Below are 26,620 nucleotides of genomic sequence, written 5' to 3'. Positions count from 1 at the left end.
TTAACTGATACACCACAGTGCCAGCCCCAGAATAGGATTTTCATGGCTTCTGATTATGTCAGTTTCATTAGCTGTCAACTGCTGTCTAGTTTGTGTTTTGTGGCTCCTCATTCCTTTCTTGTGTAAAATATCCTCATTGATGATGTGTGAAAGTTATTCTATGAAAGTAGTTATTACTAGTACAATAGTGTGTGTCTGTCCTAGATATTTTAAAAGATTGATTTATTTGAAGGGCAGAGGGACATAGACAGACAGTGCTCTTTCATCTATCTGCAGGTTCACTCACCAAATGTCTGCAACAGCCAGGTTTGGGCCAGGCTGAAGCCAGGAGCCAGGATCTCCATCTGGGTCCCCCATATAGGTGGCAGGGACCCACGTACTTGGGTCATCATCCTCTGCCTTCTCAGGTGCATTAGCAGGGAGCTGGATTGGAAGTGGCATAGCTGGGAGTTGAACTCGTGCTGTGATATGGGATGTGGGCCTCCCAAGCTGTGGCTTGACACTTTACATCATAATGTCCACCTTTATTTTAAGTATTTTAATATTTTTCTCCTACACTATTTTCTTTAATCCATAGGCAATTTAAAAATGTATTTATTTGAAAGGGAGAGAGAGAGAGAGAGAGAGAGAGAGAGAGAGAGATGAGAGAGAGATGAAAGATATCTTTCACCTACTGGTTCAGTCTCCCAAATGCCTAAGCAGTCAGTGCTGAGCCCAGCTGAAGCCAGGAACCAGGAATTCAATCCAAGGTCTCCCACATGGGTGACAGGGATTCAGCCACTTGAGCTATCAGTTGCTGCCCCTCAGAGTGCCCATTAGCAGGAAGATGGAATAGACTCAAACCCAAGCACTCTGATATGGGATATGGACCTCCCCAGCAACAGCTTAACTGCTGCACCAAACACCCACTCCTGTGTGTGTTTAAAAAACGCGAATTACTATGGTAATTGAAGATGCACTCTGTTTCCCTCTGGACTTTGATAGTAGTTTGACAGACTTACTTTCCACTTGCTGAATTAAAATGGGAACTCTTAAAGATCTTGACTCTCCCTCTTTAGTGAATGTCACCTCCAGCAGTATGTCTGCGACAGCAGTTGTAATTTTGTGAAGTTGTTTACTCCTAATGCTGACTATGTTTGATCTTTCAGATCAAAGGAGGAAGTGGGAGTAGTTTAGTTTGGCACACAGAAGACTTGCATTCTACTAATTTAATCAGAACACATCAAAATTTATTCATTATTCTTTAGAGTAGATTTGCTGATCTATCCTGAGTAAATGACTTCTAACTAATTACAGGGGGGCATTTAGGACTTATTAGTTATCCCAGGTTAGATAGAAAAACATAAACACTCTACTTGTTTTCAAGTGTCTTCTAAGTTTAGCATTACTTAACTTTTGTTTTTTAAGTAACTATTTCAACATTTTTGTGACAAAATGTATGTTAAATTTACCATTTTAATGTCTGTGTGTTTGCCTTTCAAGTAGATGAAAATACATAAACTTTTTTAAAAAATAAATTGGGCATGTGTTGTGATGCAGTGGGCTAAGCCACCACATCCCATGTTGCAGTGTTGGAGAGCTGTTTCAAGTTCTGGCCATATCACTTCCTATCCAGTGTCCTGACAGTGCACTCCTGGGAGGCAACAGATGATGGCTCAAGTGCTTTGGGCCCCTGCCATCCATGTGGGAGATTTGGATTAAATGCTAAACTCCTGGTTTTGGCCTGGACCAGTCTTAGCCATTGCGGATATTTGAGGGATTGAGGGAGTGAACAGTACATGGAGCATCTCTCTCTCTCTCTCTGCCTTTCAAGTACATGAAAGTAAATAAACATTCAAAAACTACTAGCTTAGCCAGTTTAAAGTGTATAATTCATTCACATTGTTGTACAACCATCAGCACTACCCATTTCTAGAATCTTCTCATCATCCCAAACAGAAGCTCTATGTCCATTAAACAGTAACTCCCCATTCTCTAATCTCCACTAGTGGCTAGTGATATCCACCATTTCCCTTTCCATGTCTGGGTTATTTAATTTAGTATAATGTTTCTCTTTCTTTTTTTTTTTTAAGAATTATTTATTTATTTGAAAGTCAGAGTTATACAGAGAGAGAAGGAGAGGCAGAGAGAGAGAGGTCTTCCATTCTGCTGGTTCACTCCCCAAATGACCGCAATGGCCAGAGCTAAGCTGATCTGAAGCCAGGAGCCAGGAGCTTCTTCCAGATCTCCCATGTGGGTGCAGGGGCCCAAGGAGCTGGGCCATCTTCCACTGCTTTCCCAGACCATAGTAGAGAGCTGGATCGGAAGTGGAGCAGCCGGGTCTCGAACCAGCGCCCATATGGGATGCTGGCGCTGCAGACTGGGGCTTTAACCTGCTGTGCCACAGCTCCAGCCCTGTATAATGTTTCTTAAGATTATTCCAAATTGTAGTGCTTAATCAGAGTTTAATTTCTTTATAAGACTGAACAGTATTCAATTGTATGCATGTGTAACATTCCTTTTTAAAATTTCATTTATTTATGTTTATGTAGTTGAAAGGCACACATGCATGCATGCACATGTACATGTTCACATATAAACACACACACACACACACAGATCTTCCATCTGCTCGTTCACTTCTCAGATATTTGTAACAGCTGGGGGAGAAGCCAGGCACACAGAACTCAATCTGGGTTTCCCACATGAATGGTGAGGATCCAAGTACTTGAGCCATCACCTCTACCCCCTAGGGTGCGCATTAGCAAGAAAGTAGAATGGAGAGCAGAGCTAGGACCTAGGAACCCAGGCACTCCAATATAGGATTTAGACAGCCCAAGTAGCATCTTAAGTGCTGTGCCCAACACCTACCACTATATCACATTGCTTTTTATCCATTTATCTGTTGATGGGCATTTGGGTTGTTTCTGTCTTTTGGTTATTGTAAATAATGCAGCTATTAGCCTGATATATAAATATTTCTTTGAATCCCTGATTTCAGTTCTTTTTTAAAATTTATTTGACAGATAGAGTTAGTGAGAGAGACAGACAGAGAGAAAGGTCTTCCTTCCATTGGTTCATCCCCCAAATGGATGCTACGGCTGGAGCTATGCCGATCTGAAGCCAGGAGCCAGGTGCTTCCTCCTGGTCTCCCATGCGGGTGAAGGGGCCCAAGCACTTGAGCCATCCACCACTGCCCTCCTGGGCCACAGCAGAGACATGGACTGGAAGAGGAGCAACTGGAACTAGAACCCGGTGCCCATATGGGATGCCGGCGCCGCAGGCGGAGGATTAACCAAGTGAGCCACAGTGCCGGCCCCATGTTCTTTTGAATATATACTTAGAATTACTGGAGCATATAGTAATTCAGTATTTAATATTGTAAGGATCTCATACTGCTTTCTGCAGTGGCTGCACCATTTTTCATTCCCACAAGCAGTGTAGCAAGGTTTGCAATTTCTCTATATCCTTACCAACACTTGTTATTTGTTTGTTTGTTTTGTCAGTAGACATCCTCATGGGTGTGAATTGGTATCCCATTGTGGTTTTGATTAGGCATTTATCTAATAACTGGTGATATTCAGCATCTTTTCTCTAAGTTCTGGAGACTGTAATGCCTGGGTCAAGGGCTGGTGGGAATGGTTTCTGGTAAGGACTCTTTTCCTGGCTTGCTGGGATATGGGGAGATGGTGGGGTATGAGAAGAACTTCCTCTTGTTTTTTATAGGGATACTAATCCTGTTGGATCAGGGCCCCATCCATATGACATCAGTTAGCTTCCTTAATTACTTTCATGAAATCCCTATTTCCAGATGTAGTAACATTGGGGTTCAGATATCAACATACAGATTTTGTGTGGAAGGCACAAACACTCAGTCCATAACACAAGGGGAAGACCTGCTAATCTCCTTGCCTACTTCTATTCTTTCAAAAGTGTGAAAGGAGCTGAAGGATTGGTAGGCTGAGTTGTTTTGTCTAGAGAATAGGAGAGAGAGAGTTAGCTTTTGCAGTCTAGAGGGATAGGGAACAAAGAAGCTTCCTCAGTGTCCAACAACATGTTGGATGGCACAGAGATGGCTGCAGGAGAGAGACTGCTTTACCTCTCATTTCATTGTACTGTCACTACTTAAGGTATCCTTGTACTCCTGTGAGTCAATCAAGGACCTACACAGGGAGAGTGAATGTGAGGAAAAAATAGTCACTTTTCAGACCTTGAGTTAGTGGCCTGGCTAATCAAATAGAAGTAGTATTTAGGAGTAGATATTAGGTAAAATCTGATAAATAAATAGACTCACCAAGAACAAAGAATCATACTTGCATTTGACTTCTTATTTTCTTTTTTTGAGAGAGGTCTTCCATCTGCTGGTTCACTCCCCAGATGACCACAATGGCCGAAGCTGTGCTGATCTGAAGCCAGGAGCCAGGAGCCTCCTCCAGGTCTCCCACGCAGGTGCAGGGTCCCAAGGACTTGGGCCATCTTCCACTGCTATCCCACGCCATAGCAGAGAGCTGGATTGGAAGAGGAGCAGCTGGGACTTGAACCAGCACCCATATGGGATGCCAGCCCTTCAGGCCAGGGTGTTAACCCACTGCGCCATAGCATGGGCCCCTTTTTTCTTTTTCTTTTTTTTTTTTTATATTTTATTTATTTGAAATACAGAGTTGCAGAGAGAGGTGGAGATGGAGAGTGACTTCTTATTTCAATGCTAGAAGCTGAAAGATGATAGATTATAGATGAGTATGGGGAAAAGGCTTAAGCTCCCCAAGAATTTCCAACCAACCCCAATATGTCAAGATGAAATATGTTCATGGATTTACAAAGACCACAGTGTAGAAAACTGTGCAACAATTAAAAAGAATAAGATCTATGAAACTAGCCTATGTCATTGAATGGATGGAATATTTGATGAAAGTGCTAAGACTTTATAGTGAGAAGAGACTAAATGCAGAGATAAACAAGTAATGATTTATTACTTTTGGTTCTATATCAGTTTAGCAAAACCTAAGTGTTGGAGGAGGAGTTGTTTGGGAGTGGATGATGTAGGGGTGACTACGTCTTCTATATCTCATTAGTACTTTTATTTATTTATTTTTGGTGTGTGTGGGGTTAGACATAGTAAAAACTAATATAATAGGGAAACGTACTTGATTTTAAGTATCAGGGAAGGGAGGCTAACCAGTAGTAAGAAGGAAAAATGTGATATACTGCTTGGTTAATACTGAAGTAAAGAAACAACAATGTAAAATAAAGAAAAAATAATATTAAAACAGTAAAATTAAGTGTATTGCTTGCTATATCAAATGTGGACATGTTGCATTTACTTATTAAGATCTCAGACTGTCAGATGGAAGTGAAAGTTAAAACCCACATGTGTTATTTAACAAAAATATACTTACAACAGTGATAAAGGTTGAGGTAAAAGTATACACAGCAAAGTGAAATTAGAAGTGACAATATTAATATCTATTTTTCACTTTTATTTAATAAATATAAATTTCCAAAGTACAGCAATATTAATATCTATTAAAAGAAGGAAGAAGGCCTGATATTGTGGCACGGTGAGTTAAGCTGCCACCTACAACACTGGCATCCCATATGGGCACTGATTCGAGTCCTGGATGCTCTATTTCCAATCCAGCTCCCTGCTAATGCACCTGGGAAAGCAGGGGAAGATAGCCCAAATGCCTGGGCTTCTGCCACATGTAGGAGACCTGAATGAAGTGCCTGGCTCCTGGCTTTGGCTTGGCTGTTCTAGCCGTTTTGGGAGTGAATCAGTGAATGAAAAATCCCTTTCTCGCTCTGTTCTCCCTCTGTCTCTGTAACTCTGCTGTTCAAATAAATAAATAATATTTTTTTAAAAAAAGGAGGAAAGTTAAAGCATTATATTATGAAATCATATATCTCATAGCTTAAGAAGGTATACCAAAAACTGTTAGACACCAACATTTTTTAATAATTTAAACTCAGGACCTAGAATAGATTTTTTAAAAAATGATAAATGTATGAAAATATTTCAGGATTTTCATGGAAAAATAGAATGAAAAGATGAGTCTATTCTGTTGCAGAGATTTTGAAATCTGTTTGAAAACTCTTCCTATAGGTGTAGTGGGAAATTTCATGTACATTTCATTCAAAATAGGACTGATGTAGTAAACAAGAAACGAGCAGATATAGACCAATTGAGTCGTAATCTACAAACTTCATTTGATTGGTATATGGAACTTTATATCCTTCAAGCAGGAAATGTATATATTTTTAAAGATTTATTTATTTATTTGAAAGTCAGAGTTAGAGAGAGAGGAAAGATAGAGTTAGAAATCTTCCATCTGCTGGTTCACTCCCCAAATGGCTGCAACTGCTGGGACTGGGCCAGGCTGAAGCCAGGAGCTTTTTCTGGGTCGCCCATGTGGGTGCAGGGGCCCAAGGATTTGGCCATCTTCCTCTGCTTTCCCAGGCTATTAGCAGGGAGCTGGATCGGAAATGGAGAAGCCACGATTTGAAGCAGCATCCATATGGGATGCTGGCACTGCAGACAGCGTCCTGACCCACTGTGCCACAGTGCATGCCCCATGAAATGTATATTTTGTATGTCTGTAAACCGCTAAAATAGTTGATTGATATGTAGCCCAAATAAAGCCTTTTTAAAAGAGATTTTATTTATTTGAAAGGCAGACTGATAGGGACCAAGAAATAGAGTTAGAAATCTTCCATCTGCTGGTTCATTCCACAAATAGCTGCAAAAGCCAGGGCTGGGCCAGTCTGAAGCCAGGAGCCAGGAACTCCATCCAGGTCTCCCACATGGGTGGCAGTGGCCCAAGTACTTGGGCCATCCTCTGCTGCCTTTTCAGGCACATCAGCAGGGAGCTAGATTGGAAGCAGAGCAGGTGGGACTCGAACCAGTGCTCTGATATGGAAGCCTAGCCCCCTTTACCACAACACTGGTCCCCAAAGAAAACCTTAACTTAAAGAAAAGAAATTTTTATATTCTGCATAACTAAATTGGAAACAATAATAATAAATAATAAAATAATAAATAACATAACCAAAAGAGTCTTACCTAATTGAAGGAATCACATTCTTAGATAAATTTTGAGTCAATGAGAAACTCTAAACTGAAATTATAAACTAGAAAGGAATTAAAAAGAGAAAACATTATAGCAAAACCTATGGATAAGTTTAAAAGTTTCATGCAGAAAAAAATTTATACCCTAAAATTTCTTCATTATTAATAACTGAAAGCACTTATCTCAAAAGTACTAAAAAGAGAATATGGTACAGCATTGATGACAAAGTTTTCCCAATATTTTAATATTAAAAATTTAAAATATAAAAAGATTTATTTTTGACAAATCTTAAGTAATAGATTACTCCCAAACAAAATATCCTCGTAAGTACAAAATGTACTCAACAAAAATAGAGAAATTGTATAGGCTAGTTAGTATAGAAATTATAGAAAAATGATTAATCTCTTTAGAACAAGAAGGCATCCAAGAATATACACTGTAATGTTTATAAGAGCAAAAAATTGGATCAAGTTATGAACAAATTGTGGTGGAATTATACAATGATATAACTATATATATCAAAATAAAGATAAAAATACTTTGCAAAATAATTCTTTTTTAAAAAAAGGTTTGTTTATTTATTTAAAAGGCAGAGTGACAGAGGGGGAGGAGAGACAGATCTTTCATCAGCGTATTTTGGCAAGTAGTGGCTTATCCTGCTGCACCACATGCTGATCCTTGTGCAAAATAATTTTTGCAAGGATATAAAACACATGACAACCACCTATATTATATATTATGACTAAAAAAGTATATTGCTTTTAGATACAAAATTAATTGAAAACTTGCATTAATTGAGAGAGTGGCTACTTCTTGGAAGATGAGAATGGGGATATAATCAAAGAGGGAAGTCTCCCGGGGGGCTTCAGCTAAATCTGTAATTTTTTATTCACTTTAAAAGTGGAAGGAAATAGAGCAAAATGATAAAATTCAACAGAGCTGCTTGTTAGTATCTTATTGTATGAAGCTGTATTTTTAAGATGATGAATTGACAAATTATAGTTGTATATATTTGTGGGGTAGAAAAATGATATTATAATTTATGCATATAGTAAATAATTGAATCAAGTTAATTCACATGCCCGTTGCCCCAAATGCTTATTTTTTTTGTGGTGACGATGTGGGCCACCCCACACAGGGAAATATAAAACATGAGTGAACCAAAGTGTTACCCATAAATGAGAGAAAAAAGAAAAAACCCAAAATTGGTACCTCTAAGTAACAGCCATAGAGGTCTGTCTGTAGCAAGAAGAGAGAAAATGAATGCAGTATGTCCAAGTGCTTTCAGAAGAGAGAAAATGAGAGTGGTACCTCTAAGTGAAGTCTATGGAGGCTTTCCTCTATCTTGCTTCTTGCCTCTTTTTATAAGGAAGCAGGTGGTACTAATTGGATATGCATATGGGGTGGAGTCTTAGCCTGTGCCCTGGTTCCTGATGCAACAGGGGCCTCTGGGAAAGTGGGTATATCAAATCAACAGTTAAATAGATAAGGTAATATTGCAGGAATGCAAGAATTCCAGCTTACCTAAACTTTAACTAACTGCATGGTCATACCATATCAGTGAGAACGTTTGAAATTTACTCAGTGATTTTGAAATGTAAAATACATTTTTTACTATATTCACTCACTGTGCATTATATTTCAAAGAAAAAATACTTATTTTTCCCATCTAATTGAGGCTTTGTACTCATTGAAGATTATTTCCCCATTCTTATTCTTTTTTTTTTTAAAGATTATTGATTTGAAAGGCAGACAACAGAGAGAGATACTTGATCACTCCCTAAATGTCCACAACAGCCAGGGCTGGGACAGGCTGAAACCAGGAGCCCAGAACTACATTCATGTCTCTCACATGGTGGCAGGGACCCAAGTACTTGAGCCATCATCTGCTGTGTTCCCAGATTGTTCATTTGAGTGGAAGTTGAGGAGCTACAACTAAAATCAAGCACTTCAACATGGGATTTAGGTGCCCCAAGCAACAATATAACTTCTGTGCCTCACTCCACAACTGCCCCTATTCTCATCTTTATGTTTCAATTTTGTAATTTGGAAAAGGAAACACATTAGGAGTATGTGAATTCTGAACTTGAGTTTTTGTTGACCATGATATGACAGGTGATTTTGATGTTAAAACTATTTTTTCCAATTAATTTCATAAAACCCATATAATCTTTTTTATTAAGATTTACTTATTTATTTGAGAAGCAGAGTTACAGAGAGGCAGAGGCAGAGAGCGAGAGAGAGAGAGAGGGAGGGCTTCCATCCGCTGGCTCACTCCCCAGATGGCCGGAGTTGTGGCAGTCCAAAGCCAGGAGCCAGGAGACTCCTCTGGGTCTCCCATGTGGGTGTAGGGGCCCAAGGACTTGGGGGCCATCTTCTGTTGCTTTCCCAGGCCATAGCACAGAGCTGGATTGGAAGTGGAGCAGCTGGGACTCAAACCGGTGCTCAGATGGGATTCCAGCAGTGCAGGCAGTGGCTTTACCTGCTACGCCAGAGTGCCGGCCCCAAAGCCCATATAATCTTTTTTTTTTAAGATTTATTTATTTATTTGAAAGGCAGAGTTACAGAGAGGCAGAGGCAGAGAAAGGGAGAAAGAAAGAGAGAGAGAGAGAAAGAGAGAGAGAGAGAGAGAGAGAGTCTTCTATCCACTGGTTCACTCCCCAAATGGCCATAATGGCTGGAGCTGTGCCTATCTGAAGCCAGGAGCCAGGAGCTTCTCCCAGGTGTCCCATGCAGGTGCAGGGGCCCAAGCACTTGGGCCATCTTCCACTGCTTTCCCAGGCCACAGCAGAGAGCTGGATTGAAAGTGGAGCAGCCACTTCTACTTAAAAAGTTAAAGTAAGAATATAAGAAAATTAAACCATTTGTGAAAATAAAATAAAATCCAGTAAACAATCCAAGTTATGAGATGATAAAGCTGTTCTTAAAAAAATCTAGTATAAGGCAGTAATGATTCAATATTGTAAATATTTTAGCAAAATCAATAAAAAAGAAGAGTATGAATATTGGGAAAGAGGTAACTTTGTTTCTTCCTGCTGATGATAGAATATATTCCTGGAAAATGTGACTCTCATAAGTTTTGCTCTGGTACAGGATGGAAAAGTGTCAGCACAAACTTTGATTTTGTAATACTAACTTTGCCAGAGCCCACTCATGTGATACCTAAATTATAAAGACATTACGAGAAAACTGCATACCAACTTCTCTCACAAACATGGATGAAAAAATGTTCAACATCATAGAAAAATTGAACTGAAAAAGTTTAGGGGTCAGAGCTGTGGTGCAGCAGGTAAAGCCACTGCCTGCAATTCCATGTGGGCACCAATTCGTGTCCCTGATGCTTCACTTCTGCTACAGCTCCCCACTAATGGCCTAGGAAAACAATGGAAGGTGTCCCTAGTGTTTGGCCCCCTGCCATCCAAATGGGATACCCAGATGAAACTCCTAGCTTTAGCCTGGCCCAGCCCTGGCCATTGCAGCCATCTGGGGAGTGAACCAGAAGATTGAAGATTCTATCTCTCTCTGTCTCTGTCTCTGTAACTTTGCCTTCCAAAGGAATATAATAGTTTTTTTTTTTAAAGGAGGTATAGTAATCAAGACATGTGTGGTGTTGGCATATAGGCACAAAGAACAATAACATAATATAGTCTAGAAATAGACCTAAGTAATATGCAATGGTAATTCAGCATAGAAAGAATGGTCTTTTCAACAAAAGGTGCTAGAATAAGTGGACATGCATACTTAAAGAACCTCAAGCTAAATCTCTTAACAAAAATTAAGTTTCTTATAAAGTGAAAGACACTTAGCCATATAATCCATAAATCCCACTTGAGATATTTACCCAAGAAAACCTATGTTCACATGAAAACCTATGTTTGAGTATTTGAAAACCTGTATATGAATATTTATAGCAATTTTATTTGTGATTGCACAAATCTGAAAACCATCTAAGTGTCTTTTATCTGGGGAATGGATAAAGAGATTGTGGTGCATTCATATGGAATACTATTCAACAATCGAAAGCAACAACCTGTGGATACTTTGAATAATGTGAGATAGTCAACAATACATTATGCTAAGTGAAAGGTGCCCGATTTTAGATACACTAATCCTCTTTTATTTATGAGACTTTGTGGAAAAAGTAACTTAGTGGTAATAATAAATAGATGAGTGGTTTCTAGGGTTTAAGGGTGATGAGAGGGTTTGACTATAAAGGAGGTAGGATAGAGAAGTTTTTTATATGGTTTATAGAACTGTATTAAAAAATATTTATTTATTTAAAAGGTAGAGTGATGGGGGGATGTGAGACTTGCTTCTATTGGTTCAATCCCCAAATGGCTGAAACTGCAGTGTAGGCCTTAGCCAGGAGCCAGGAATTCTATCAGGGTCTCCCATGTGAGTAGCAGGTAGTCCAAAAACTTGAGCCCCAGCTGCTGCTTCCCAGATGCATTACCAGGGAGCTAGATCTGTAGCAGAGCAGCGAGGACTCAAACAGCACTTTGACAAGGGATGTGGGCATCTCAAGCCATGGCTTAACCTGCTGTGCCACAATGCCCACCCCAGATTTACACTTTTTCTTTAAGAAATTTTGTTTGAACCCTTCTCATATTTTCTGTCACTTCTCTGGATTTATTAATATATTTCCCTTATCATTTGGGTAGGATTTGGGAATTAACAGTCAACCAGTTTGAAATGGAAATTATACATAAATGTTTAGCAGGCATACTTGGACTTGTCTATCAACATCAAAACAAATAATTTGTTTTTTAATTGAAAGACTTAGCAATTTTTTTATTTATTTATTTTTGACAGGCAGAGTGGACAATGAGAGAGAGAGATAGTGAGAAAGTCTTCCTTTGCCGATGCTTCACCCCCCAATGGCCGCTGCGGCTGGCGCATTGCGCTGATCCGAAGCCAGGAGCCAGGTGCTTCTCCTGGTCTGCCATGCGGGTGCAGGGCTCAAGGACTTGGGCCATACTCCGCTGCACTCCCGGGCCACAGCAGAGAGCTGGCCTGGAAGAGGGGCAACCGGGACAGAATCCGGCGCCCCGACCGGAACTAGAACCCGGTGTGCTGGCGCTGCAGGCGGAGGATTAGCCTAGTGAGCCGCGGTGCTGGCCTAGCAATTATTAACATTTTGCTAAACTTACTTCATATGTATATATTATATATACACATATGCTATTTTCTTGAAAACAGGGATATTAATGCCACAAAATATGGGGTTCATGACAGTGATCATAAAGTAGGGAAAGAATGGTTTATTGTCATGTGCATTGCAAAATTCAGTGAAGCAGTATTTATAAATATATACCAAATGACATGACATCCACACAGTTTTTATACTTTCTTTATATTAATTTCCATAGATAAAAGAAAATGTGGTATTTTTCTTTCTAGGTCTGGCTTATTTCAGTTAGTGTAATGATCTTCATTTACGTCCATTTTGTTGCAGATATCAAGATTTCATTCTTTTTATAGCTGAATAATATCCCATAGTGTTTATATGCCACATTTTCTTTATCCATTCATCAGTTGATACACATCTAGGTTGATTCTGTATTCTTGCTATAAAAATTTAAATAGTTCTATCAGTCTTGTTTTACCATGCACAAGGCAACAATAGTTTTTTATTCTTCTTTCTTTACTAATTAGATTTTAGTGATGTAGCCTGGGATTTTAATTCCAGGCTGTTCTTTTTGTATTATATGTCTTCTATTTTAATTAATATGTAGAAAACTCATTCATTTTTACCAATTACATCAGCTATGATGACTTAGGCTTAACTCTAAAATTTATTAGAAATTTGTTACTATTTATTATATGTTACACCTTCCTTTTCTAATTCTTTTATTTGGCCACATTTTTATTGAAGTTCTTTGAGTAATATTTTCAATGTACTGAATGGTATATGAGTACTATCTGTTTTCCAGAAATGTAGGAATTTTTTCTTTTAAATTGGAAGGATAGCTTGTCTGAGTTCAGATTTTAGGGTCACAATCTTCCCTCAGAATTTGATAAACATTATTCTTTTGAGTTTGAGCATTTAACGTGGTGGATTAGAGATCCAAGATCTGTTTGAAGGTCTTTCACTGGTTGGTAACCTGATATTTCTGCTGGAAACCTAGAACATTCTTATTTTGACAATTCAGAAATTTAACCACAATAATTTTCTAGGGTCTTAACATTTGGATCATTCCTGCCCCAGCTTTGTAGATTTTTTAGATGTGGAAATTCAGGAATTTCTTTGGGAAAATGTGCTATTACCTGTTTTATTCTTTTTTGTCAACTCATTTTGAAATACTTGCTTTTCAGGGTATTGATTTATCATTAGGTAGATTTATAATATAGAAATTAAATGTTAACCACTGTAGCATTGCTGTGTGGATAGAATCAATGTAACTATCTTAGAAAGGATATCAGTGATTTTATAGATCCTCAGAACTGAATTGATAGATGAAAATAGATAAATATATGCATGCATACATAATACAATAAAGTACTCATTTGAATAGTTTTAGAAAAATGCATGAGAATTTCTATGACAGTATTTTGGAACTTCTTCCATTTCAGGACCGGAAGTTAACCAAAGCTGAGCAGCAGCGGTTCAAGGAAGAAGCAGAGATGTTGAAAGGTCTCCAGCATCCCAATATAGTTCGATTTTATGATTCCTGGGAGTCTACATTAAAAGGAAAGAAGTGTATTGTATTAGTGACTGAACTAATGACTTCAGGAACCTTAAAGACGTAAGTTTGCCATGATAGTGCCAATGGGGTTTTATTTGAAACTACTTTTCAGGAGTAATGGAAGTTCTTTACAGATTAATACTGCTTTGTTAGAACTGGTAAGATTTAAATCTAATGACTGTGTTAGCAACTGGCAATTATTAAGAAAAGAATATAATTCATTTTTAAAAGATTTGTTTATTGTTTTAAAGATTTATTTATTTATTTGAAAGAGTTACACAGAGAGAGGAGAGGCAGTGGCGGGGCGGGAGGGAGGGAGGTCTTCCATCCGCTGTTTCACTCCCCAATTGGCCGCAACGGCTGGAGCTGCGCCGATCTGAAGCCAGGAGCTTCTTCCAGGTTTCCCACACAGGTCCAGGGGCCCAAGGACTTGGACCATCTTCTACTGCTTTCCAAGGCCACAGCAGAGAGCTGGATAGGACCGAGGCCATAGCAGAGAACTGGCACCCATATGGGATGCCGGTGCTTCAGTCCAGGACGTTGACCCGCGGTGCCACAACACTGGCCCCTGTTTATTTCATTTGAAAAGCAGGATGTAGAAAGAGAGGTTGAAAGACAGAAATCTTCTATCTGCTGGTTCACTCTCCAAATGGCTGCAGTGGCCAGAGCTGGCCCAGGCTGAAGCATGAAGCCTGGAATTCAATCTGGGTCTCCCACGTGTGTGGCAGGGGCTCAAGCATTGGAACCATCTTGTGCTGCTTTCCCAGGCACAATCACAGGGAACTGGATCAGAAGTGGAGCAGCTGGGACTCAAACTCGTCACCCATATGGGATGCTGCTGTTGTAGGCAGTGGCTTAATCTGCTGAGCCACAATGCCAGTCCCTGTAATTTTAAAACAAAAGTAAGAAAAGGAGGGAAGGTAAGAATGAGGGAGGTAGGGTGGAAAGTATCATTATGCTCTTAAAACTGTATTTACGCTCTTAAAACACGGGGGCCGGCGCCATGGCTTAGAAGGCTAAGCTTCCGCCTGTGGCACTGGCATCCCATATGGTGCTGGTTCGAGTCCTGGCTGCTCCACTTCCAATCCAGCTCTCTGCTATGGCCTGGGAAAGCAGTAGAAGATGGTCCAAGTCCTCGGGTCCCTGCACCCGTCTGGGAGACACGGAAGACTCGGAAGAAGGCTTCAGATCAGCGCAACTCCAGCCATTGTGGCCATCTGGGAAGTGAACTAATGAATGGAAGACCTCTCTCTATCTGCCTCTGCCTCTCTGTAACTGCCTTTCAAATAAATAAATAAATCTTTTTTTTTTTAAACTGTATGTATGGGGGCCGGCACTGTGGCATAGTAGGTTAAGCTTCTGCCTGTGGCACCAGCATCCCATATGGGCGCTGGTTCATGTCAAGGCTATTCCTCTCATGACCCAGCTCTCTGCTATGGCCTGGGAAAGCAGTAGAAGATGGCCCTAGTGCCCCTGCACCCACGTGGGAGAACCAGAAGAAGCTCTTGGCTCCTGGCTTTGGATCAGCTCAGCTCTGGCTGTTGTGGCCATTTGGGGAGTGAATTTTTAGTGGATAGAAGAGACTTCTCTCTGTCTCTCCCTCTCTCTATGATTCTGCCTCTCAAAAAACCCCTGTATGTAGGAAATAAATGAAATTTATTCTATTTTTGTAAATAAGAAAAAATTTTAAAAACTATACATGAAATAAAAAAAATTTAAAGACTGCATAAATTTTAAAATATTTTTGAACTAAAATAAAACTTATCTTTTAATTTGCATTTTCCATGTACTTTTTGAAATACTCTTTTGCTTTAATATTTCCTAGCATTTTTGTTCTAAAATTTTACATAGTTAAACCTTCTAAGCAATTACTAGAAATAGAAAAGTGTTTTCTTCTTAAAACTGTATTGCCTGCCATTCCACAAAAGGCCACTCTGGAATAATTCTTTTTTTAAGATTTTTATTTTTTTATTGGGGAGGTAGAGTTACAGAGAGAGGGAGAGACAGACAGCAAGATCCTCCATCCGCTGGTTCCTTCCCCAAACAGCTGCAACAGCCAGAACTGGGCTGATCTAATGCCAGGAACCAGATGCTTCTTCCAGGTTTCCCACATGGTTGCAGCACTTGGACCATCTTTCACTGTTTTCCCAGGCCATAGCAGAGAGCTAGATTGGAAGAAGAGCAGCTGGGACTTGAACTGATACTCATATGGGTTGCTGGCGCTCCAGGCAGTGGATTAGCCCTCTATGCCACAGTGCTGGACCCTGGAATAATTCTTGTTTTGAATTCAAAATATGACAATTAGTAAGCTGTCTTATCTAAGAATGAAATCTCAGATATGAAATCTTTTTGTCCTGAAAGTCAAGAGTAAACAACTTGGGGATAGTGATCATAGAGTATAAATTATCAGCTCTCATGTGATGTACTTGGATAGTGTTCATACAATAAGTTATTCACACATGGTCTTTTTCTTTTCTTTGTAGGTACTTAAAACGATTTAAAGTAATGAAACCAAAGGTTTTAAGGAGCTGGTGCAGGCAAATTTTAAAGGGATTGCAGTTCTTACATACTAGGACTCCTCCTATTATTCACCGGGATCTGAAGTGTGACAATATTTTCATCACAGGACCCACTGGATCTGTGAAGATTGGTGATCTAGGACTAGCCACCTTAATGCGCACATCATTTGCTAAGAGTGTCATTGGTGATTGACGTTTTACAGTGTACTGGTTGGGTGTAGAGAGATTTGTCAATTATGTAGGTCTAGAACAAAGATCAGTTAACTATATAGTCCATGGGCAAAATCTGGCCAACTGCCTGTTTTTATAAATCAAATTTTATTGGAACCACCACTATATCCACTCATTTTTGAATTGTCTCTGGCTGTTTTTCACTACAGTGACAGAGTTGAGTAGTTGTGTACCCAAGACCATATGAACCTCAGACCCTTTACAGAAAAGTTAGCCAACTCCTGGCTCAGACTGAATTTTGTTTTGAGATATGTACTATATAAGTATATTAACTTATTTCAGAGACATTCTGGTATATTTCTTTTGTTGGATATGTTTAGGATTATTGAAAGGTCCTGAAGACTTAAGAAAATTTACTACGTTAATTCAGAAAAAATTGAATGAAAAGAAGGATGGCGATACAGAGATTTTGTTAATCAATGCAGTCTCAAGTATTACAAATTGTATTTGATTAGGAGAAACTTACGGAAAGTCTTTTAGTGCTTTATGTAGATAATAGCAAGTATTCAACAAATTTTATACTTATAAATTTAGTTGTGGATAGTAGAAATTCCCACAGGTAATCTTCAGGAGAAAGGGAAATGTGGTCTTGGTGAATACATTTTTCTCTTTAATAAAAAATGTGGCTGTGGTGTTATTTTGTAGGGACGCCTGAGTTTATGGCTCCAGAGATGTATGAAGAACACTATGATGAATCCGTGGATGTCTATGCTTTTGGAATGTGTATGCTAGAAATGGCTACTTCAGAGTACCCTTATTCTGAGTGCCAGAATGCAGCTCAGATTTACCGTAAAGTGACTAGTGTAGGTATCATTTTACACTTTTTACTTCACAGATTGCCGTATTTCATGTTGAATTGAGTAAAGCTTAGTGAAACCTAATTTTGGTTTAATCTCGTGGAATAGTGTTAAATTTAACAATTGTAATGAAACAAATTTTAGAGTTGTAATATACCTTACACTGTCTTGGGGCCATATAAAATGCACTGCATTACTATTTTTACGAAAATGTACAAATGTTATATCATATCTATTTGTGAAGAAGTTTTGGTATTAGATATTTTTAATTTTTAAAGTTTTACTATTTCTCTTATTTATTTGAAAGGCAGAGCAAGTAAAAGAGGTAGAGATAGAGGAATATTGATTTCCTATTCATGAGTTTACTCTCCAAATGCCTTCAACAGGCAGGACTGGGCTAGACCAAAGCCAGGAATCGAACTCAATATACATCTCTTGTGTGGATGACAGGGAGCCATCACCTCTTGCCTCCCAGGATGCATACTAGCTGCAAGCTGTAGTTAGAATTGAGAACCCAAGCCAAGACTTGAACCCAGGCATTCTGATAGGGGATGTGGGTGTCCTCTTCTATGCCAAATACCTGCCCCTGGATCTTACCTTTTGAAGTTGAATAATAGAGATTGTCTAAATGATTTTGAAGGTTTCTTCTAGTTCTAAAAACCTGATTGTGAAGCTACATTCAAAATAAGTTTGACAGTATTTGAGTCCCTGCTGTGAGTAATATTTTGTGTAAGAAATAGCAAGGAATGGGGGCCAGCACTGTGGTGCAGCGGGTTAACGCCTTGGCCTGAAGCACCGGCATCCCATATGGGCACCAGTTTGAGACCTGGCTGCTCCACTTCCTGTCCAGCTCTCTGCTGTGGCTTGGAAAAGCAGTAGAAGATGGCCCAAGTCCTTGGGTCCCTGCACCCACATGGGAGACCCGGAGGAGGCTCCTGGCTCCTGGCTTCGGATCGACACAGCTCTGGCCGTTGTGGCCAATTGGGGAGTGAACCATCAGATGGAAGACCTCTCTCTCTCTCCCTCTCTCTTTCTCTCTCTGTCTGTCTCTCTTCCTCTCCTCTCTCTGTGTAACTCTGACTTTCAAGTACAATAAATAAATCTTTTAAAAAAATAAATAGCAAGGAATGAAGTGAAGAGTAAGAAGTGTTTGCTACCCTCAAAAAGTTTAAATTTCCAGTAGGGTAATAATATATATATTCCTAGGTAACTATAGGATATGAAGATGAGAGTAAGGAACATAAGAAAGGTACAAACAAAATATTATGATTTTTTCAAAGGAGGACTACTTAATACCCTGTTGGGTGGCTGCAGATAGGCATGAAAGAAATTATTGGAGTATTGTAGGAAATGAATACTAGCAGGTAGTATTTTTAAAAATCCTGTTTTTAACATAATTTTAATGGATGAATAATAATTGCATACATTCATGGTGTATAATGTGATGTTTTGATGCATGCATACAATGTGTAGTGATTGAATCAAGCTAGTTACCATATCCATTATCTTGCTTTTCATTTTTTGTGTTGAGACATTTTGAAATTTACTTTCTAAGTTATTTCGCAGTACCTGATACATTATTATTATTCACTATAGTCATCCTGCTGTGCAGTAGATCTCAAAACTTATTTCTTCTAACTGTAACTTTGTACCTTTGACCAACAACTTCTCAATTCTTTCCTTTGTCCTCAGCCTCTGGTAAACAGCAATCTATTCTTTACTTTCTATGTGACTTTTTATATTTCTCACATAAGTGAGATCATGCAATATCAGTCTTTCTGTGCCTGACTTATTTCACTTAGCATAATATCTTCTGGGTTCATTCCTAGTGTTGCAAATGACAGACTTTTTTTAATGTTAAATCCCATCATGTATATATAACTTCATTTCCTTTATTCATCCATTGATGCACTTCAGGGTCTTTGCATATCTTGACTATTAATATGCTATGTTTGACATATTGATTACAGTTCCTTTAGATATATACCCAGAAGTGGGATTGCAGTTGTAGTTCAGTTTTTATTTATTTTAAGGAAATTCCATACCTTTTTCACAATGTCGGTACTAATTTATATCCCCACCAACAAAATACAAGGGTTGCCTTTGCCACACACACACTTGCCAATGCTTCTTATCTTTCATCTTTTTTATTGTAGTCCTTCTAACAGTGGGTACAGTGTGGGTATAGTTCCTTAATGCATGCTGTATACCACATGGTTTAATCTTTATATCCCTACAAGAAAGGTTCAGTCTTCAGTTTCCAGCTGATGAGTCTGAGAATCAGAGGTTGTGACTAGCCCAATTTTCCACAACTATTGATAATGGTCAGTTTTGACCATGAAATCTCTCTGACTCTACAGGTTTAAGAAAATGGTAAGAAATAAGGCCAAAATCCAGAATATGGTATACTCTATAGAACAAATGACCTCTTTTCTCCTACAAATCAGTTCCAAGAAAAAGGGAAGGAGGTCTTATAGAATACAAGAGATTTATCGGTAGTGGTGAACTAGTAACTTTTTTTGTTTCATATTTATTTATTTATTTGAAAGGCAGAGAGAGGAAGAGACAGAGAAGTCTTCCATCTACTTGTTCACTCCCCAAATGGCCACAATGGCTAGGGTTGGGCCAGGCTGAAGCCAGGAGCCAGGAGCTTCTTCTGCATCTCCCATGTAGGTGGCAGGGACTCAAGCCCTTTGCCATCCTCTGCTGCTTTTCCAGGCCCTAGCAGAGAGCTGAATCAGAAGTGGAGCAACTGGGACTTGAACTAGCACCCATATGGGATGCTGGCATCACAGGCAGCAGCTTAACCTGCCATGCCACAATGCCAGCCCCACTAATAACTGTTCAACAACTGATTCTCTGGAAAGCCAAAAAGCTCTGATTTCTAGTATTTGCTTCTTTTTTGTGATGTCAGTGTTCCTCTCAAGGCTGATTTCAGGTTACCAACGTGATCTACTGAAAGCAGTACTGGGAAGTAAGTACAGTGGCACTTACTATGTGGTATTTCCACCATACAGATAAAATACTTACAACCTCAAAAGTGTATATAATGGTAAAATGTAAGCTAGTTAAAGGAGTGATGTTTTCAATAATTATTTTATATGGCTTTTAATATAATGCTTATAATTATAAGTTTATATAATTTAGCTTTTTTAAAAAAATGACTGTAACAGCTTGCTTGTAAAATTCCTGAAAATGTGATAACTCTCATGTGCTGGTATAAGCCAGCTTAGTGTACCATGCATATTTGTTCGGATCCTGATTTGAGCAAATCAGCTATAAAAAGTTTAGATAATTTTGAAGATTTGAGCATGGACCGAGTTTTAGATGATATTAAGGAATTATTGATGATTGTTTTAAAGGAGATATGACATGCCTTTTTAAAGGACCTTATATATTAGAAATATAAACTGAAAATTTTATGGATGAAATGATATAGTGCCTGAGATTTGCTTTGAAATATTCCAGGACATGAAAGGTATTGGGACAGACAGCTAAAACAAGGTTGGCAAAATGTTGGCTTTCGTTGAAGCTGATGATACTTATACAGGACTTCATTATACTCATAGTATTCTACTTTTAAGCTTGAAAATTCCTATAAGAATTCAGAAAAATAGAGCTTAATTTTTTTGGTCCATCTTTCTTTTTACTTAGTTATCCACATGCTTTAAATTTTTGTGTATTAGTTTTTCGCTACTTAAAAAACAGAGATCTTCCTTCCATCTGCTGGTTCATTCCCCAAATGCCTGCAATAGCTGGGGCAGGGTCAAGACAAAGCTAGGAATCTGGACCTCATTTCTATCCTCACCCATGAATGGCAGGGACCCAAGTACTTAGGCTATCACCCACTGATCTCTCAGGGGTTTCATTAACAGAAAGCAGGAATCAGGAACAGAGCTGGAACTCAAACCCAGGTACTCAGATATGGGATGCAGGCATCCCTATTGTCATATTTTTCTTACTTTTTAAAAAAGACTTATTTATGTATTTGAAAGTCATAGAGACAGGGAGAGGGAGGTACAGAGGGAGAGAGAGAGATCTTTTTCATCAGCTATTTTATTCCCCAAATGCCCACAACACCCAGGGCTAGGCCAGGTCAAAGCCAGGAGCCAGGAGCTCCATCTGGGTCTCCCATTTGGGTGGCAGGAACCCAGGTCCTTGGGCTATCATCTGTTGCCTCCCAGATACATCAGCAGGAAGCTGGATCATAAGTGTGGAGTAGCCAGTGGGAATTCCAGTATGGCATGTGGGCATTCCCAGCAGCTGCTTGTTCCCCAAACATCATTTCAAACACTGTGCCAAATGCCTATCCCTGGCCCGTATTTTGGAGGACCATAAATAAATATGCATTTTGTATTTGACTTTGTAAGTTATAGCTCCCCAACTATTTTCACTTAGTAGCAGAGAAAGGCAATATTTACCAGGGCTGGGAAATGGGTAAGAGAAAGTGGAAAAGATCTAGGAGGTTTTTTTTAAATATAATAACTACAGCTTTTAAATAGTGACTTTATTATATTAAAGTCACCAAAAAACACTGTATCACAATTCAGACTGCCATCTATTTTTATGCTGCTTGAATTTGGGGTCCAAATTAACTCTTTAGTGTCACCAGACTCATCTAGTATATGGTACTGAGCTTCCTGATTCTGTATCTTGTGAGGTAATTTGACAGGACTAGCAGTATATCTTCGATAATTATATTTCTGCTTCTATCCACATTTGGAATTTTTTGTCAAATGATTTCAGTGATCTTACATTATTTTTGTAAAATTTAAAGCTCAAATATAAGGTAATAGAATATCAAATAAGCAGATTTAGGCAGCTAAAACAGTTATAATAGGAATGTTTTGAATTGTCTGGATATCATTTGTTATTGAATTCCTGGAGCCTGATAATAAGCTTAAGGTAAGTTCTCTCAATATCTTAGTATTTCTTCAGGGTAAAAATGAATAGATTTCTCAAATTTTTTCATGTATGTGTTTATATTTTCACAATGCATGTATACTAATTATTGATTGCTTCTAGTTATTCTAAAAAGCTTTGAAATACATTGATTTGGAATACTTGAAATAGGGAAGCCCTTAGCATTTTCAAAAGGTGTTTTTAATAACCTTCATTTTTTTATTCCTAAAAATACTTGTTTATTCTATTTTGCAAATTGGGATTATGTTGTGTATATAATTAAGGATCCTACATTATTTCCCTATTTAATATTATAAGAATTTTCTGTGTTATTATTTTGAGAATATTTTTAGTTTCTATATGATATTATGAAATATATATCTGGACCGGCGCCGCAGCTCACTAGGCTAATCCTCCGCCTTGTGGCACCGGCACACCGAGTTCTAGTCCCAGTCGGGGCGCCGGATTCTGTCCCGGTTGCCCCTCTTCCAGGCCAGCTCTCTGCTGTGGCCCGGGAGTGCAGCGGAGGATGGCCCAAGTGCTTGGGCGCTGCACCCGTATGGGAGACCAGGAGAAGCACCTGGCTCCTGGCTTCGGATCAGCACGGTGCGCCAGCTGCAGCGGCCATTGGAGGGTGAACCAATGGTAAAGGAAGACCTTTCTCTCTGTCTCTCTCTCTCTCTCTGTCCAATCTGCCTGTCAAAAATAAAAAAAAAAAAAATATATATATATATATATATATCTGTACACACACATAGACATAAATACATGAGGGAGCTTAAAAAGTTTGTGGAAAATTTGTATTATTTTTATATTCTATTTTGCCATGAACTTTAACAAGTTAATTATTTATTTGAGAGGCAGAGGGACAGAGAGCTCCCATCCTCTTGTTTACTCCCCAAATGCCTGCAACAGCTAGGGCTGGGCTGGACCAAAGCCAGGACCTGAGAACTCAGTCTAGGTCTCTCATGTAGTGGCAGGTATCCAAATACGTGTGCTATTACCTGCTACCTCTGAGGGGGCACATTAGTAAGAAGCTGGGCTATGGACTCCCCAAGGAGCATCTTAACCACTAACACCTACCTCTTCCATGAACTTTTTGAAGCCCCTTCATGTTTTTAAAATGTGTGTAACTTTGCCTGTGTTAGTGGAAATTTAGATTATTTCTGATTTTTCACTGTTTATTTGTAGAACTATGACAAAATCCTTGTCAGAAGTTATTTAAATGTATAAATACATGTTTATCTTATTTAAAACTTAAATATGATTTAGTAATAAAAATAGTGTTTAACAAATGTCATGTTGACTTGGACTTCCAATTGCTTAATTTGTAATTAGAAACCATTTTCCTTTTCCCAGGGCATAAAACCAGCCAGCTTTAATAAAGTCACTGATCCTGAAGTAAAAGAAATCATTGAAGGATGTATTCGTCAAAACAAATCTGAAAGGTGGGTGCAAATGTGGTGAAATGATATAACTAATGGATGTATTTTTCTCTTCTCTTGCACGTAGTCATTTTCTCACCTTTTAATCATGTTAAATTTGACTTTTGAGTTGAAGCCAAACCATACTGTGTAGAGTGAAATGTATTAGTGTGTGTTGTTTATCTTTTTAGACTTTGATATCATGTGCTGAATATTTTTTGAACTGGCATTTGGGTCATATTTATGTGTATATGCATTGTGACAAGCTTTCATCACCTTTAGACATCAGCTCAACGGGCCTTCACTACTTCTAATAGTTGAGAGTAGACAGATATTTTTATTTAATCATGCATCCTTATATTATGACAATGGTAAAGCTAATATGGATACTTTTGTTCAAGTATTCTAGATTTATTAGTGTCACAATTTGTGTTTTTCTTGTGGACAATTCTTTTTAGTTTTAGCTTTTGATTCATTTTAATTTGAGCCTTGGAAAACTGATAGATTAAATTAGTGGGGTCATCTTTTGATTTTTACCTTCTTATTGATGATTAATGAAGGGATATATCCTTTATAGAAATTATTTCCACCAGCATTTCATTGACCCTCCCCATTTTTATTAGTTTTCTATCTAGGTTTAGTTGCACATCTGAGAATATTTAAATCTACTAAGGTAAGGCCTGTTTAATTATATTTTTATTACAGAACATTCTTAGTGTTTGTACAAACAGGCTGTCTCTAGGCATCTCTGTTTCAGTTGTGGTTAAATACACATAAGATGGGGCTGGCATTACAGCATAGTGGTTAAGCTGATGCCTGTGATACTGGCATCCCATGTGGGTGCCAGTTCGAGAACTGGCTGCTCCACTTCTGATCCAATTCCTTGCTAATGTGCCTGGGAAAGCGGCAGAAGATGGCCCAAGTCCTTGGGCCCCTGCCACCTATGTGGGTAACCTGGAAGAAGCTCCAGGCTCCTGGCTTCAGCCTGGCACAGCCTCAGCTGTTGCAGCCATTTGGGGAGTGAACCAGCTGATGGAAGATTTCTCTTTCTCTCTCCCCCTCTCTCTCTGTAACTTTGCCTTTCAAATAAATAAATAATCTTTTAAAAAATAATTAAATGCATATAAAATTTTCCATTTTTAGCTATTAAAAAAGATTTAGTTATTTTAAAGGCAGAATAACAGAGAGAGGGAAACACATAGAAGTCTTCTGTTTGCTCGTTCACTCCCCAATTGCCTGTAACAACTGGGGCTGGGTCAGGCTGAAGCCAGGAGCCAGGAACTCTATCCAGGACTCTCACATGGAGAGCAGGAACCCTAGTACTGAGATGCATTAGCTGGACACTGGATCTGAAGCAGAAGTGGAACTTAATCCCAGGTACTCTGCTATGGGATGTGGGTATCCCACACAGTGGCTAAATCTGCTGTGCCACTATGCCCACACCATTTTAGTCATTTTTAAGTGTATAATCCAGTAGCATTAATTACTTTCACATTGTTGTATAATCATCTGTACTACCCACCTCCAGGACTTTTCATTATCCCAAACAGAAATCCTGTACACATTAAGCAATAACTCCCCATTTCTTTTCCCCTGCAGCCACTGATGATCTCTGTTCTATTTTCTATCTTTATGAATTTGCCTGTCCTGAGTTCCTAATATAAGTGAAATCAAACAATGTTAGTTCTTTTGTGTCTGATTTATTTTATTTCACATAGCATTTTCTAGGTTGATGCATGTTATAGCATGTATCAGAATTTCCTTCCATTTTGAGGTTGAATAATATTCTACTGTATGTATACATGCCAAAATTTTGTATCCATTTGTAGATGGATTGTTGGGTTATTTCTGTCTTTTCAGTGTTGTGAATAGTGTTGCATAAATGTTGATGTACAAGTGTTTGAGTCCCTGCTTTCAATTCTTGTATGTGTGTGTGCGTGTGTATGTATATATGTTTGTATGCCCTAGGAATGAAATTGCTACATCTTACGATAATCCTATTTGACTTTTTGAAGAACCGCCAGTTATTTTCCATGGCAGTTGTACCATTTTGCATTCCCAGCAGCAATGTAGGGAAGTTTTAATTACTCAACATCCTCACAAACACTTGTTTCCGTTTTCTGATAATAGCCATCCTAATGGGTGTGAAGTAGTATTTCCTCATGGTTTTATTTTGCATTTCCCTGTTAACTAATGATGTAGAGTACTTTTTCATGTGTTTAGTGATCATTTGTATATCTTTGGAGAAGTATCTAGGCAGGTCCTTTGCTCATTTTAATTGAGTTTTGTTGTTGAGTTATAGGAGTTTAGGCATCATTTTTCAAAATAAGCTAAAAAATGTTATGTTGAAGTAGCTGTTTCAGTTTGGATTCTGGTTGTTGTTTGTACAGCATTTTAATTATGATATGTTATCCAAGAACATTAGAATCTTCATAAGGATTTATGACGTATTAGTGTACGGGAAAAAGCACAGGCTTCAACATTGGACTAAGATTCAAATCTGAACTCATATTTAACCAGTGTGATCTTGAGCAATTTACTTAGTTGTTCCTCAAAATAGATATAATTTTGATGACCAAATGAATAAAAAATATACCTAACAGAGTAATAAATTATGTCTTCTTCTATTGTTTGTAATTATTGTTCAGTAAAAATGCTTAGACAAATTTTTTATAAGGAAGCAGAGGACTATTTCAAAATGTCTCACTTTAGTCCTGAAAATAGCTTGAACAAGGTTATTTTTCTAAGGTTGTTAAGTATCTGTCTCTTGATTACTAAAAATGTAGAGTGTGGAAAATCCTCAACTTACAGAAAATTATGTTGTTGTATGCTTTTTCTATTTTAAGTAGTTCAGGAAAGGCTGTACAAGTGGACATTATGAAGTATACAGTGACACTTCAAAAAGTTCACAGAAAATGTAATGAAAAGATTATGCATTTTGAAGTAATTTTTGAAGTACCTTCACATCAGTGTTAGCTCTCCCTGGCCTGTAATACAGATTAAATATTATGTACCTGT

General features: G+C 38.5%; 1 protein-coding gene across 6 annotated transcripts in view; it reads left to right on the top strand.

The window, feature by feature from the left end:
- WNK3 (WNK lysine deficient protein kinase 3) overlaps nt 1–26,620 on the top strand; it is a 172,122-nt gene that overhangs the window by 35,550 nt on the left and 109,952 nt on the right. For all 6 annotated transcript variants that reach the window (XM_051827130.2, XM_051827133.2, XM_051827131.2 and 3 more), the window contains exons 3-6: nt 13,617–13,789; nt 16,213–16,433; nt 17,125–17,282; nt 23,538–23,626. In XM_051827130.2, the coding sequence (XP_051683090.1) occupies nt 13,617–13,789; nt 16,213–16,433; nt 17,125–17,282; nt 23,538–23,626 (641 nt within the window). The remainder of the gene's footprint in view (nt 1–13,616; nt 13,790–16,212; nt 16,434–17,124; nt 17,283–23,537; nt 23,627–26,620) is intronic.

This window comes from Oryctolagus cuniculus, chromosome X (assembly GCF_964237555.1).
Source record: "Oryctolagus cuniculus chromosome X, mOryCun1.1, whole genome shotgun sequence".
Taxonomy (NCBI): Eukaryota; Metazoa; Chordata; class Mammalia; order Lagomorpha; family Leporidae; genus Oryctolagus; species Oryctolagus cuniculus.
The sequence above is the reverse complement of the archived record's forward strand: the minus strand, read 5'-3'. Positions and strand labels throughout refer to the sequence as shown.